This window comes from Xenopus tropicalis, chromosome 6, assembly GCF_000004195.4.
Source record: "Xenopus tropicalis strain Nigerian chromosome 6, UCB_Xtro_10.0, whole genome shotgun sequence".
In the NCBI taxonomy this organism is placed as follows: domain Eukaryota; kingdom Metazoa; phylum Chordata; class Amphibia; order Anura; family Pipidae; genus Xenopus; species Xenopus tropicalis.
In genome coordinates, this window is record NC_030682.2 from 135,173,925 (window position 1) to 135,188,542 (window position 14,618).

At 36.3% G+C, this 14,618-nt stretch overlaps 1 protein-coding gene across 1 annotated transcript in view; it reads right to left on the bottom strand.

Moving 5' to 3' along the window:
• The window catches only part of csmd3 (CUB and Sushi multiple domains 3), a 657,789-nt gene that overhangs the window by 315,667 nt on the left and 327,504 nt on the right, over positions 1-14,618 (bottom strand). The window contains exons 12-13 of the mRNA XM_018094906.2: positions 10,021-10,124; positions 8,878-8,990 (exon numbers count right to left, since the gene is read on the bottom strand). Coding sequence (XP_017950395.2) covers positions 8,878-8,990; positions 10,021-10,124 — 217 coding nt within the window. The remainder of the gene's footprint in view (positions 1-8,877; positions 8,991-10,020; positions 10,125-14,618) is intronic.

Genomic DNA, 14,618 nt, shown 5'->3' on the forward strand with positions numbered 1-14,618 from the left:
CAATAGGGCACATATCTGTCAAGCAGATGTGATATCTAGATAAGCTCTGCAGAATTTAATCGGCTTATTTCTCACATAAAAAGGTAAACAGGGATCAAATGTCATTTATGGCTGTCTATAAAGCTATGGAATGAAAACTTCTCTCATATACATATAGCTTATTTGTAGGCACTGGGTAGGGATGTAGCGAACCTCAAAAAAAAAAGTTTGCGAACGCGTTCGCGAACTTACGCCAAAAAGCGCAAATATTTGCGAACTTTGCGAACCCCATAGACTTCAATGGGAAGGCGAACTTTAAAAGCTAGAAAAGCAATTTCTGGCCAGAAAACTGATTTTAAAGTTGTTTAAATGGTGCCACGACCTGGACAGTGGCATGCAGGAGGGGCATCAAGGGCAAAAATTTCTCTGAAAAAAACTTTGTTGACACAGCGTTGCGTAAAACCGCAAAGCCAGCTGGCAGACCTAGCGGAAATACACAGCGTTTTTTGCTATTTCGCACTATTAGCACCATGGAAACGGGATTTGCTTACACCAGTTCTAGGCTGAAAAACGCCATGTGTGGCTTGTGCGGCATTTTTAGGCCGAGAAAAAGCGCAGAGAAAAAAAAACGTGGCAAACCCAAATTGCGAACATACGCGAAAAGTTCGCAAACTTCCGAACTTGCGAACACCTGATGTTCGCGCAAATTAGTTCGCCGGCGAACAGTTCGCTACATCTCTAGCACTGGGTCAACAGACATAAAATGTTACAAAAGTCACTTAATGACATTAATGGTCTTTTACAAACTACCTTGTAAAGTCAATATCCATAACTAAAAGACAGAAAGGTAAGAATTGATATCACTCTTCTTGGCATGCATTGAATTTCTTTAAAAAGGTTTCCTTAAATGAACTTTTACAGTTTTGAATGCTGCCTCATTTGAATAGCTATACAAATGGCATTTAGCATTTGATTGTTACAATCGTAATAACAATCATAATAGCTGTCAGATAGTCCCACTGAGGAACATTAGAACTGTTTGCCACAAAAGCATCAAAGATAACTTTACTTTAATGGAAAATAAAGGTACAACAAATACATCGCTTGTTAAAATAAATCTTGAAGAAAATCATATAAATATTAATATACAGTGAAGATCATGTTAGGCACAAACTGTTTGTATACTGAAAATGGGAATAAATACATGGAGACCCGGAAAGCCAGTAATTGCTTCCAGCAGGCTCATTAGATGACATGTGATAGGTCAGGGACCATACTGCTTGTTAACGCGAATTTGAAATAAAATGAATTTAGATTCTATATTCTCAGGAAATAACATAATTCATGAAAATCCAACATAAAAAGTTCAGGGTCATTTTTACCAGGAAAATGCATGACTGCAGCAATTACTAAAAGCATTTAATATACTGTATACAGGTATGAGATCTATTATCCTGAATGTTTGGGACCTGGTGTTTTACAATAAGGAATTTTACCGTAATTTAGATCACCATACATTAATGAGTTTATTTATCAATTTTTCGATGTTTATGATTTCAAGAGTTTTTTTCCTAATTCAAATAAACTGGAATTCTTGTTTGTTTATTTATTAATAACTAACACTTACATCATACAAATGCAAGATCATTAAGGGCCACAAAACTGCATACCTTGGAGGGCTATTTACTAAATTGCTGAGAAACAACGCCACAGTGTAAAAAAGAAAATGACAAATCGTGCGTGACTTTTTTTTCAATTTAGTTTTCTTACTCTTAAGCACTACCTTATTTAAGAAAACAGCATGACAGAATATTTACAGTTATGTTTTTCATGGATAAACCTTTTACACGAGCAAAAATCACATTCTTTCATTAATTTTCACTGAGGCTGAACAATGTGAATGTTTTAATAAATTGGGAAATATAAATAAATTTATTAAATTGTACGTTTCTTTTTTTTTTTTTTTTTAAGAAATCCTGACTTGTTGAGGTTTCAGAAAATACTCATGTGCAGTATTGCATTGATGTTTTTCATGGTGGGTTTTTTTAATCACATGTATCTATCTACAGTATTTATACATATACCAAATACTATGTCACTATAGTAGTGATGAGCAAATCTGTCCCATTTTAGGGATGTAGCGAACCTCAAAAAAAAAGTTTGCGAACGCGTTCGCGAACTTACGCCAAAAAGCGCGAATATTCGCAAACTTTGTGAACCCCATAGACTTCAATGGGAAAGCGAACTTTAGAACCTAGAAAAGTCATTTCTGGCCAGAAAACTAATTTTAAAGTTGTTTAAAGGGTGCCACGACCTGGACAGTGACATGCAGGAGGGGGATCAAAGGCAAACATTTCTCTGAAAAATACTTTGTTGACACAGCGTTGCGTAAAACCGCAAAGGCAGCTGGCAGACCTAGCGGAAATATGCTGCGTTTTTTGCTATTTTGCGCTATTACCACCATGGAAACTGGATTTGCTGAAAAACGCCATGTGTGGCTTGCGCGGCGTTTTTAGGCCGAGAAAAAACGCAGCGGAAAAACGCCACGCGAACCCAAATTGCGAACATTCGCAAAGCGTTCGCGAACACCCAATGTTCGCGCGAATTAGTTCGCCGGCGAACAGTTTGCTACATCTCTATCCCATTTGGCTTTAAGATTCTCAAAGCGTTGAAAAATCTGTAAAACGCTGAAAAAGTTACACGTAAAAAAAAATTGTCACACAAGTATTTTTTTACACGCAAGATATAATTTTTTTAAGCAGACAAAATGGTGAAAGTGATGTGTGCTAAAAATAATTATTGCATGTCATTTTTATGACACGTGACGCATCATTTTTTACAATAATTTTTCATGGGCAACAATTTTTTGTCGTACAGCTATTTTTTTTTGCAGCAAACGAAGCACAGAGCAAATGTTGGACAATAAATGCCAGGACAGAACAGATTTTGTTGCGAGCAACATTATCCTGCAACTGAACTAGTTACACTTTCAGCTATTCAGCAAAACAAGAAATAGATGAGAATAATGGATAATTGTGAACTTGAGAGCATTCTTTTATTTCTGTGTAGTTATTGTGAATATAACTACATTTGCTTTTTTATTCGCAACATGCTCAGTAATACAAATCTAATCTTATTAGTGGCAGTAACAAATTATTCTGCTGAAGATATTTTATCCAAAGATTCAAATAAAAAAATGCCCTGTGGTGGCTAGGAATTGGGTGCAAAGGTTTATGTAGTACAAGTACTAAGTGGAAAGAGAGTACATTTTGTACAAAAAGTATTGCATGTGTTTTGTACTTCCAAAGTTTAGTAAATGAACAATGATCCATTGTGACTGGATCATACCCTCTTACACCAGTCAGTTTCAGCCAACACCTAACTGAATAAGTTCATAGGAACCATTGTGATTGGATGCCTGTGATTGTACTACCATCAAAGGTTTAAATACCAGGGAATTCCCTACCAGTCATTTAAACCGAAGAAGCCACTCGGATGAGTGGTGAAATGTTTCCAAGAAAAAACTCCAGTTGTTTTAGACTTAATTCTACTAGATACTGCATATCATGACGTGGATGAATGAGAATCTTCATAGACAATGATACTGTATCTTTTGTTAAATGATTGTATATTAAGATATATTATTTATATGTTACTGCTAAACCCCTTTGACAGATGACTGCTCCAGACATTAATGAAGCCAGCTCTTTCAGCAGTCATATCACCCCCTTCTAGATCAACTACAATACTTTGAAGCATGTTGGCTTCATAGATTCCATGCTATTTGAACATACATCAATGTATAGTTGGGTTTATTTACTAACACTAGGCAAATGTGGACCTTGGTAGTATCCCATGGAAACCAGTCAAGTGCTTCCATAGTTGTACTGACAGTTGGATGAACAAATGAATCACTGATTGGTTACTAAGGGTGCAACTCTGCCTACTGTGGAGGCATGGGCCTGACGGTCCCTTCAAGAAAAGTGTTAAACTGTAAAAAGCAAGAGTAATTTAGCTTTTTATAAATTCATATCTGGGTATATAGTCAATTTATATCCCATGGGCAATGTTGCAAACTTTTTTTTAATTTCATTGCACCAATCAGTCCCAACTAAAGTTCAGCTGGATTTGCAAGTCAAAATGCATTTAAGTTAATCCATTTTTATTGTGAGCACATTTACTTATATTAAGGACACGCATCCCTCTAGGGACCGTATTTAATTCATACCCTCTCAAATAACATTTTGTTTTGTATTCATCTTTAGCAAAGCAGTGGGAACAAATTTAAGCAGTGCTTATTATCCAAAGAGCAGGAATAAAATGATATAACCACCCAAGTATGAAAGCACTGATACTGCTTGATAATTAACAATAGATTTATTATTTGCAAGCATAAGTAATTAATCATAAGAGATTAGGTATTATTGTTGGAAATGCAATTTGCTTCATTAAATTTGTACTTTAAAAAATCCAGCTGTTCTTTCTGTATAATGAGACCCTTCTCTATTCTTCTAAAAACAGAAAAGAAGTTTGACATGAGTGTGGGGAACACCCATAAGACAGTTATTCCCACCTCTGTGACAGATTTTTCTTTTATGCACTGTTTAGATGCATTATTTACATCTTTGACTACAGCATGATTATGTTTGTACCATTGTTACTATCCAATACTCTTTCCTCTTTTGTACAATAAGCTGCTACGGGTTTTCTTTTCTATCTTCCATAAGGACACAATTGCTGCAAAAGGCGTAAACTTTAAGATTGCACAGCCATAACCATACCATGGGCTCTATTTGTATATTATTTTTAAAGGGCCACTATACCTTTTAACTATTTTACACAGTTGTGTTCACTTGAGGAGGAACTCCTATGATTAGTGATGAGCAAATCTCTCCCATTCGCCATAAAATTCGCGAAATGGCAAGAAAATTTGCGAAGCGTATTTGTTGCACGATTTTTTTTGTCGCCTGCGTCTATTTTCTGTCATCTGCGTCTATTTTTTTTGTCACCCGCATTTTTTGGACGAAACGCACCTTTTCCTGATGCGAACACGCCTTTTTCTGACGCAAACACACCTTTTTCTGACGCGGCCACATCCCTCTTTTAACGCACCCGCGCCTGGATTGACGTGACCGCGCCCAATTTGAAGCGTGACAAAAAATTCCACGTGACAAATTTTCCTGCTGCGAATGTGGAAATTCACTGCAAATCCATGCCTGGCAAAAAAATTCTCATCCCTATTCATGATCATATAGATTTAAGGCATCTCTCCATACAGAAAGAAAGCCTAAGAAGCTGTGCCTACTGTGAGATTATCATTAATATTCTGTTTGACTGACCACACCCTGGAACATACCAATTCCATGGGTTGTTAGGTCATTATACCTTTTTTTTTTTTTGCAATGGCATTATAACATTACAAAGGAACAAATGAATATTATGTGGTAATTTATGGATAAGATGTACCCTGCTACCCGAAGAGTGGGTGCTAAAGCTAAAGAGAAAAACTGTAATAGCTAGTGATGAGTGAGTTTTTTCAGCAGGCATGGATTTGCAGAAAATTCCTGCGTTTTGCCATTGGCGAATTGTTTCACGTAACTTCAATGAAAATTTGCTGCAGAAAAATTAGTTGCGTGTCAAATTGGGTGCGGTCGCACCACAATGGGAGTGGTTGCGTCAAAATAGGCGTGGTCATGCTGAAATGGGCGAGGCCATGTTGAAATGAGTGTGGTCATGTCAAATAGGCAAGGTCATGTTGAAATGGGCACAGTCATGTCAAATAGGCATGGCCATGTTGAAATGGGCGTGGTCATGTTGAAACGGGTGTGGTCATGTCAAATAGGCATGGTCATGTTGAAATGGGTGCAGTCATGTCAAATAGGCACAGTCATATTGAAATGGGCACGGTCATGTCGAAATGGGTACGGTCATATCAAATTAGATGTGGGCATGTCAAAATAGGTGTGGGCATGTCAAAATTGATGCAGCCGTGTCAAAACAAGTTGTGCGCGACAAAAAAAGTAATTTAGACTTTAGAAGGAAAAAGAGGGAGGGATAATTAAAAATGTTCCAACTTACGTTAGATATATTTCTTTCCTCTACATTTAATTCTTCATACGTTCATACAAGTGATAAGAGAAGTAACTAATAACTTAGACAATGAAAAGGCTGTTCCAATGGATTTTGTGGGGAAAAAAGTTCTGGAAGCTTATCAACTCTGGATGACTAATATCCAAACTTAGTGCATTGGTTAACTTGCTTATTTACGCTACTGTTACTATTACTTGAAAATATTTCTTGCTATAAGAAATGTATATATTGGAAAATTAATAAGAAACAAAAACAAATGAATATGCTCATTCATATAAATAAATATATATATATATAGTAAGCACAAACAAACCGCACTTACAGGACTTATATGAAACAAAACAAAAAATGTTGTTTAATTCAACGTTTCGGCTTAGACTCAAGCCGTCTTTAGGACACGAGTTCTGGAGTTCTCTGTGTGCACCATTCCTGGGCTATTAATATATAAATATATTTATATATACATATACATATATATATATATATAACAAGAACAAACGGAGCACACCCTATTGAAATTCAAATGCCCAGGGTGCTAGCTAAAAAATACAAAGCAAGAAAATGAGCTGCACTCACCAGGACTTGGCAAAAATATAATAAGTTTATTTAAGAAAAGAGATCCAACGTTTCGAGCACTAACTGTGCTCTTCCTCAGGGAGAAAAACACAGTTAGTGCTCGAAACGTTGGATCTCTTTTCTTAAATAAACTTATTATATTTTTGCCAAGTCCTGGTGAGTGCAGCTCATTTTCTTGCTATATATATATATATATATATATATATATATATATATATATATATATATATATAAAATCTAACATTACTTAATATACATACCATCCAACTAATTAGTGATGACTGAATCTGTCCCATTTCGCCAAACAATTTGCAAAAAATGATGGCAAATGGTATAAAAAATTCACAAATCATGCAAGAGATTCACTAAGCATGAAAAAATTGTTGCGTGCGCCATTTTTAAACTTGCACAACCAAACAAATTTTTTTTATTTACGCCTAATTTTTCCACTGCAAATTTTGTTGCCCGCTTTGTGAAACTATCTGCCAATAGCAAAACGCTGAAAAATGCCGCACAGCCATGACTGGCGAATTATTTCGCCCATCACTAAACATAATGCTTTATTCCCAGGTTCTGGAACACGTCTATACCGTCAATTTATTCCTTTCAGGAAAAGCTTCAATTGCTTTTTAAAACAACACACTTAAGAAATCTATTCAACATTTATATCCTCCTTCTATTTCAGGCACTTCAAAAGGTATTAAATGTACTATAAAGTTTGAAAATGATTAAGCTTCCTACCAACAGTTTCAGTAAGGTTAAGAGATAGTAGAATATATGCAGCGCTTATTATGCAAAGTTGACCGAATACTGTGCTGACAACTTTCTTTCGGTTTTTTTTTTCTTTTTTTCTGCAGGAAATTTTCACGCGTCCTGACACATCAAAGCAAAGTACTAACGTAACATTGTTATGTGAGAATAATATATTAAAATCCTTGGTAGAGATAATAGTATAAAGCTATCAGAAGCAGAAGTTCTATAAAATAAGGGGATTTTGCAATTGTCAATTTAAAAAATAATCTTCTTATTACGTGGAACTGGGGATCAAATTGACTATTACAGTGACCTGCAAAAATGCAACTGTCATAAACATGGTCAAAATATGGTCAAACAGGTCTGTAAGACAATAGGGCTCGTTTGCATCCGAAGACGCAGTGGGTAACTTGTGCACTTTGAGTGAGTTGCATGTAAAACCACTTTCATTAAAAGTACTTGCATAAAAATGCACTCTATGCATTCTGTATAGTTGCACTCAGCCATGCAGTGCTTTTTGCCTTTCTGCCTTTTGTTCTTAATTAGGTGTTGCTGCCCCCATTGATGCAGGGGACCCAGGGCTCCCTTTGTTCCTTGCATCAATTGCACCAAAAGAATAGGCCGCAGATGTCACTTGTACGCCATATGCGCAAATAACGTTAGGCAGACTTCTAATACATTCAGAAAACTGCACAGATTTGGCAACAAAGCACCAGTTGAGTCCATTTTGGCAAATGGGATGCAAATATGTCAGGTGTAATGCAACTGCTTAAAGGCTCAATTCATGCTTGCAGCCACAATGACACTTGCATTCTGGGAAAAACCTCTACATTGTGGGGAAAAAGCATGACAACTGCACTTGAAATTGCACTCAGCTCACTGTATCTGTGTGTTATTTTGATCTCTCCATCAACACAAGCATTATTTACCAAAACTAAGCAAATTTGCGCAGTGGCCGAAAATGAGTCCTAAGCCGGACTTGGATTTCTTACTATTGAGTTCTATTCTGATAACTACTGGGAGCTGCTATCTTGCTCCCTTCCCATTGTTCTGCTGATCGGCTGCTGGGAGGGGGGGATGTCACTGCAACTTGCAGCGCAGCAGTAAAATGTGACTGACGTTTATCAGAGCACAGGTCACATGGCTGTGGCACCCTGGGAAATGAAGGATATGGCTAGCCCCATGTGAAATGTCAAAATTAAATATAAAAAAATCTATGTTTTTGAAAAACAGATTTCAATGCAGGATTCTGCTGGAGAAGCTCTATTTACTATTTTTTTTTTTAGAAAAACAACATGTTTACCCAAGACAGTTTTTTAATAGACTTAAAATATGGTGATCCAAATCACAGAAAGACTCCTTATCCAGAAATCTGTAGGTCTCAGCCATTCTGGAAAACAGGTCCCAAACCCGTTTCATCTATTCCCAACAAAGAATAAAAATAGAGTGCTATCAGTTTGTAATATAAAATGATCTTACCTTTGTAGTTAACTTTAAAACCAATGGATCCAATACTTTCATCTGTCTGGAGATGTAACCACATTTGGTTACTCATGCTAACAATTAAATCGGGTACGAAGCTTCCAGTTAATCTAAAATTAAGTAAAACATATTTTGATTTATCATGTAATATCATTAGATGTTGCTATTGTTTAAACTACAGATGATTAACTTAAGAGACAAAAGGAAAAATGAAACCCCAAAACATTTAAGTAAATCTTTATGGGAAACTATTATGAACTAATATAAATACAACACATATTTGAATCTTATGGATCTCATAGAAAAATCTTTTGTACTATTTTCAAAATAACCAAGTTTTTTTTATCACTATAGTCAGCAGCATCTCTTTCTGCAGGCTTTGGGGCAGATTTATCAGTGTGAAATTAGAGCTTACTACAGTAAAATTCCACCCCTCTCCAGTCATTCCTATAGGATTTTTAAAAGCTACATTGAAAAATCCCATAAAAATGAATTGAGAGTGGGGAAATTTTACTTTGGTGAGCTCTAATGTCACATTTTGATAAATCTGCCCCACAGCATTGGAGTCATTTTTTGTCATAAAATAGGCCAGGCACCCTCAAACTATGGCCCGCAGGCCAGATACAGCCCCCCCCCCCAAGGTAATTTTACTGGCCCCCACTATGATCTGATGCGAGGATGCAGCAGGGAGCCAGAGCATGAGGGAGGAGCCGGAGAATGCAAGGGGGAGCCGGAGTAAGCAGCGGGGAGCCAGAAGACGCGGGGGGGGCCAGAGGATGCAGCGGGGAGTGGGAGGACACAGGGGGGAGGACTTTAATCTGGCCCCCCAACAGTGTGAGGGACCATGAACTGGCCCCCTGCTTAAAAAGTTTGAGGACCCCTGATCTAGGCAAAGGAAACACAGACCAATAATGATAAATGTCCATTAAAACTCATAAAGACACAATGCCTGCATATAGATAGAAAAATTGTATTCATTATACTTATAATGTTTCTTATTTCTATTACAGGAAACATTTTTTTTCCTTTCAAAACAGTTTCCCTTTTCAAATTTCTTCTTAATAGATGGAGCATTTCCTACCACATAAACAATATTATTTAAATTGATCTATTATCAAAATTAAGTGTAAGAAAACTTACTCTTGCAAAACCGTTTTTGGAGCTCCAACTTCTCCTCCATCACCAATTGTAAGAGTATCATATCCTATTTCAAGATCAAACTCTTCAAAATTGATTTGAATGACCTAAAATGTAATTAAATAGCATTATTAAGTGGATATATTACTTAGATGAAAGACTCACACAGGTGAAAATGTTCTGTTACAGAATTGTAATTTTATGCAATCTTAGCCAGTTTTTAAGGTACAATATTTTCTTCTGGATAGATCATAAATGAAGCAAAAAAAATAACAGACAGTATGGAAAGTGTTAATAATAAGATTACATTGAAAATGACTGGGAAAATGACAGGAAATGCTCAGGTAGCCTTAATTTGTTCTTGGATACCCCACCCCCTTAGATTTATGCATTTTGAAAGTTCAGTCTCCATTAAGAGATGTTGTTATTATAGCATTTGTTTGCAACTCCGAAGGCCTCCATTAGAGATTGAATTAAGATATTGTGCAATAACCTTATGTGTGTCCTTGCTTTTGTTGACATCCTATAAAATATTTACTTTAGCCATACTAGCTGTAAACACTCTTACTTCTCTCTAAATGTATTAAGTTTTTGGAAATCCCCATAGATGGTGGAGTTCATTTTCCTCTCTCTGTTATTTTTTGGGGAATGTATTTTTCCATATATTAAGCTTATATAATTTAATTTAATGAGTAGTATGTAGCAGTGGAAAATATTCAACAATGTCTTCAGAATGTTATGACGAGTTCTTTTATACAATACTAAAGATGAGCGAATCAGCGAAAAAATTCACAAAACTTATTGAAGTCAATAGTTGACAAATTTTACTTATTTTGTTTTTGTTTTTCTCCAAATGCATTTACTGTAAATCACTGGGCATTTTTTCTCACTCCAAATACATTAAAGTCAATGGGTATTTCTTGTATCAGTGGCATTTTTGTCTTGGCGATATTTTTGTCTCTGCAACTTTTTTGTCGTGGCTAATTTTTTTCAGAAAAAAGTGGCAAAAATTTGCCCATGGAAAAATGTGGAATCTCGCTGTGAACCCATGCCGGGCCAAAAAAAATCCGCTCATCACTATCTGTAACATATTTCTGTTGCATGAAAATAAAGTATTTCTATGAATATGGTGACTAAATATGAAACTGATGTTACAGTAGTATTCATTTACATTTTACTATTTATTCCACTCTTTGTAATAGTGATAATTGTAGGGTTTTTTTAATATAAGACATTTAGAATTTCTAACTAAACTTTTGATTTAAACTTATGATTCAATACATGATAACTTTATGAGATTTTGTAAGATTATTTTCAAGGACTGTTCAATAGACCAGTAGCCCACAGGTGTACACAGAGCTATTCCTAAGTGAGATCTCAGGCTATTTCTATAAGAATTTGATAAATTGTCAGGCTACATTAGGTGCAGCTAGAGTGAAAAGGATTAGAGATGTAGCGAACCTCACAAAAAAAGTTCGCGAACCCGTTCGCGAACTTCTGCCAAAAAGTGCGAACTTTTGCGAACTTTGCGAACCCCATAGACTTCAATGAGAAGGCGAACTTTAAAAACTAGAAAAGCCATTTCTGGCCAGAAAACTGATTTTAAAGTTGTTTAAAGGGTGCCACGACCTGGACAGTGACATGCAGGAGGGGGATCAAGGGCAAAAATTTATCTGAAAAATACGTTGTTGACACAGCGTTGCGTTTTGTGCTGTAAAGGGCAGAAATCACACTACATTTCTAAACTTGTGTAATAAACTGCTTTAAAACATCCGGCGTCTACATGCCAATCAAGTCGTGTAAAGGTTACAGCTGGTTCACATGCAATTGTGCAGTACACAATGAAAAGAAGAGTAACAGTAATCAGAAAATAAAAGCAGTCCTTACAAGGACTATTGGGTTACAGCAGATGAGATCAGCAGGACAGCTGCCCACAGCAGCTACATACAGAGCAGTAGAAAGTAGATTACTAGTCAGCAAAGCTACCTAAACTGTCCCTCAAACCCCTGCACAGCTCTCTCCCTATGCTAACTCATCAAGCACACACAGGCAGAATGTAAAATGGCTGCTGGGCTTCGGTTTATATATGGAAGGGAGTGGTCCGGGGGTGGTCCAGGAGGGAGAGCTGCCTGATTGGCTGCCATGTATCTGCTGGCTCTGGGGTCAGAGGTCAAAATTTGGCTCCAGCTAAGGCGAACCCAAAATTGCGAACTTCGCTAAAAGTTCGCGAACTTGCGAACTTGCGAACACCTGATTTTCGTGCGAATTAGTTCTCCGGCGAACAGTTCGCTACATCTCTAAAAAGGATTACGATAACATGAATTCCCTTTGGGATAATGATAGTAGTATATTTTGGGACATTATGTTCAGAAAGCAGATATTTTTGTGCTAAATGGACTGTATCTGTAGTGTGTTTATATTTGATTTGTTAGTAATATACATTAAGACCCTTAACACATAGGGGCACATTTACGAAGCAATTTTGAGATTTTTTCTTGATAATTTCAAGATTTATGAATGGGTTTTCACCAGAACTCAATTTTTTTCGTTATTGTTCCCAGAAAAATGCAAGTTTTTTTGAAAATAACTCCCATAATTCATGATATATTAATGTTTAGTTTGGCAGATTTGATCTGTCGAGTACCACTAAGCCCTATGGAGGCTTAGAATAGTAGAGGAATAGAATAGTCAGTGACAGCCTGTCCTTGAACTTTCACTGAGCAGTTAATACCCTCATTGTTTTCAGTTTCACCCAGCTTCAAGGGGAAGTTAATCCCTTCATTGTTTTCAATTTCACCCAGCTTCAAGGGGAAATTAATCCCTTCATTGTTTTCAGTTTACCCCATCTTCAAGGGGAAATTAATCCCATCATTGTTTTCTATTTCATCCAGTTTCAAGTGAAACATAAACACATAATTGTTTTACAAGAGTGCCAATGTTCCTAAAATGGCTGCTGGAGCACTTCCTGTTTGGGAAAAATAAAAATGATTCATGGAAATGAATGTCCATTTAAACTCATATGTTTTGAGTTTTAACAATGCTTTCAACTAAAAAAAAAATTCGTGATTTTTGATTGTAAATTTGTAAATTTTCGTATGAATGATTCAAGCATAATTATGACATTTTATAAATACAGCAATGATCGTGTTTAATTTAAATTTATACCATGATGAGTTTATACGACTTTTAAGGCCAGAATTTTTTTTTTTAGTAAATATGCCCCGTAGAGTACTAAGCACATAAGAAAAAGTATAGAGATTTTTATTAATATGATTTAAAAAACTACAACAGAATTTTGGTGACTAAATAGGAAACCAATGTTACAGTAATTTACTGATCAATATTTATGCCATTCTTTGTAATAGTAATAATAACCTTACTTTTTAAATAACTTTAATAACTTTTATGACTCAAATTTTAAAAGGCTTTTTGATTTAAAAATGTTTAAAGAACTACAAGATAGACCAGTAATTTTCAGGTATACACAGAGTTATCCCAAAGTAATATGTCAGGCTATTTCTGTAAGAATTTAATAAATTGCCAGCCTGCAGTAGGTACAGTTATAGCAAAATGGATCCGATAACTTGAATTCCCTTTGGGATAATGATAGTAGTATATTTGAGGACTTTGTCTCCTGTTCAGAAAGCATAAACCATTTTTATGTGCTTTTTTATTTGATTTAACAGTTATATAAAACACCCAATACGTGAAATGTACTAATTACTTTTTTTCAGAGAAAAAAAAACTTCCAGATTTAACATTTGGAGACATAACATTTGTAGAACCAAACTGATAATTGAAATAGCAAGGTTGTTTTAGTGTTTGTCTGCTGTAGTACCTGTACCTGTAATAGTCTGCTACTACTACAGGTATGGGACCGATTATCCAGAATGCTCGGGACCTGGGGTTTTCCAGATAAGAGATCTTTCTGTAATTTGGATATCCACACCTTAAGTCTACTAAAAGATTATTAATATTTAAACATTAAATAAACCCAATAGGAGTGTTTTGCTTCAATTAAGGGGTAATTATATCTTAGTTGGGATCAAGTACAGGTACTGTTTTATTATTACAGAGAAAAGGGAATCATTTAACCATGAAATAAACCCAATAGGGCTGTTCTGCCCCCAATAAGGGGTAATTATATCTTAGTTGGGATCAAGTACAGGTACTGTTTTATTATTACAGAGAAAGGGGAATCATTTAATAGAGATGTAGCGAACTGTTCGCCGGAGAACTAATTCGCACGAAAATCGGGTGTTCGCAAGTTCGCGAACTTTTAGCGAAGTTCGCAATTTTGGGTTCGCCTTAGCTGGAGCCAAATTTTGACCTCTCACCCCAGAGCCAGCAGATACATGGCAGCCAATCAGGCAGCTCTCCCTCCTGGACCACCCCCGGACCACTCCCTTCCATATATAAACCGAAGCCCAGCAGCCATTTTACATTCTGCCTGTGTGTGCTTGATGAGTTAGCATAGGGAGAGAGCTGTGCAGGGGTTTGAGGGACAGTTTAGGTAGCTTTGCTGACTAGTAATCTACTTTCTACTGCTCTGTATGTAGCTACTGGGGACAGCTGTCCTGCTGATCTCATCTGCTGTAACC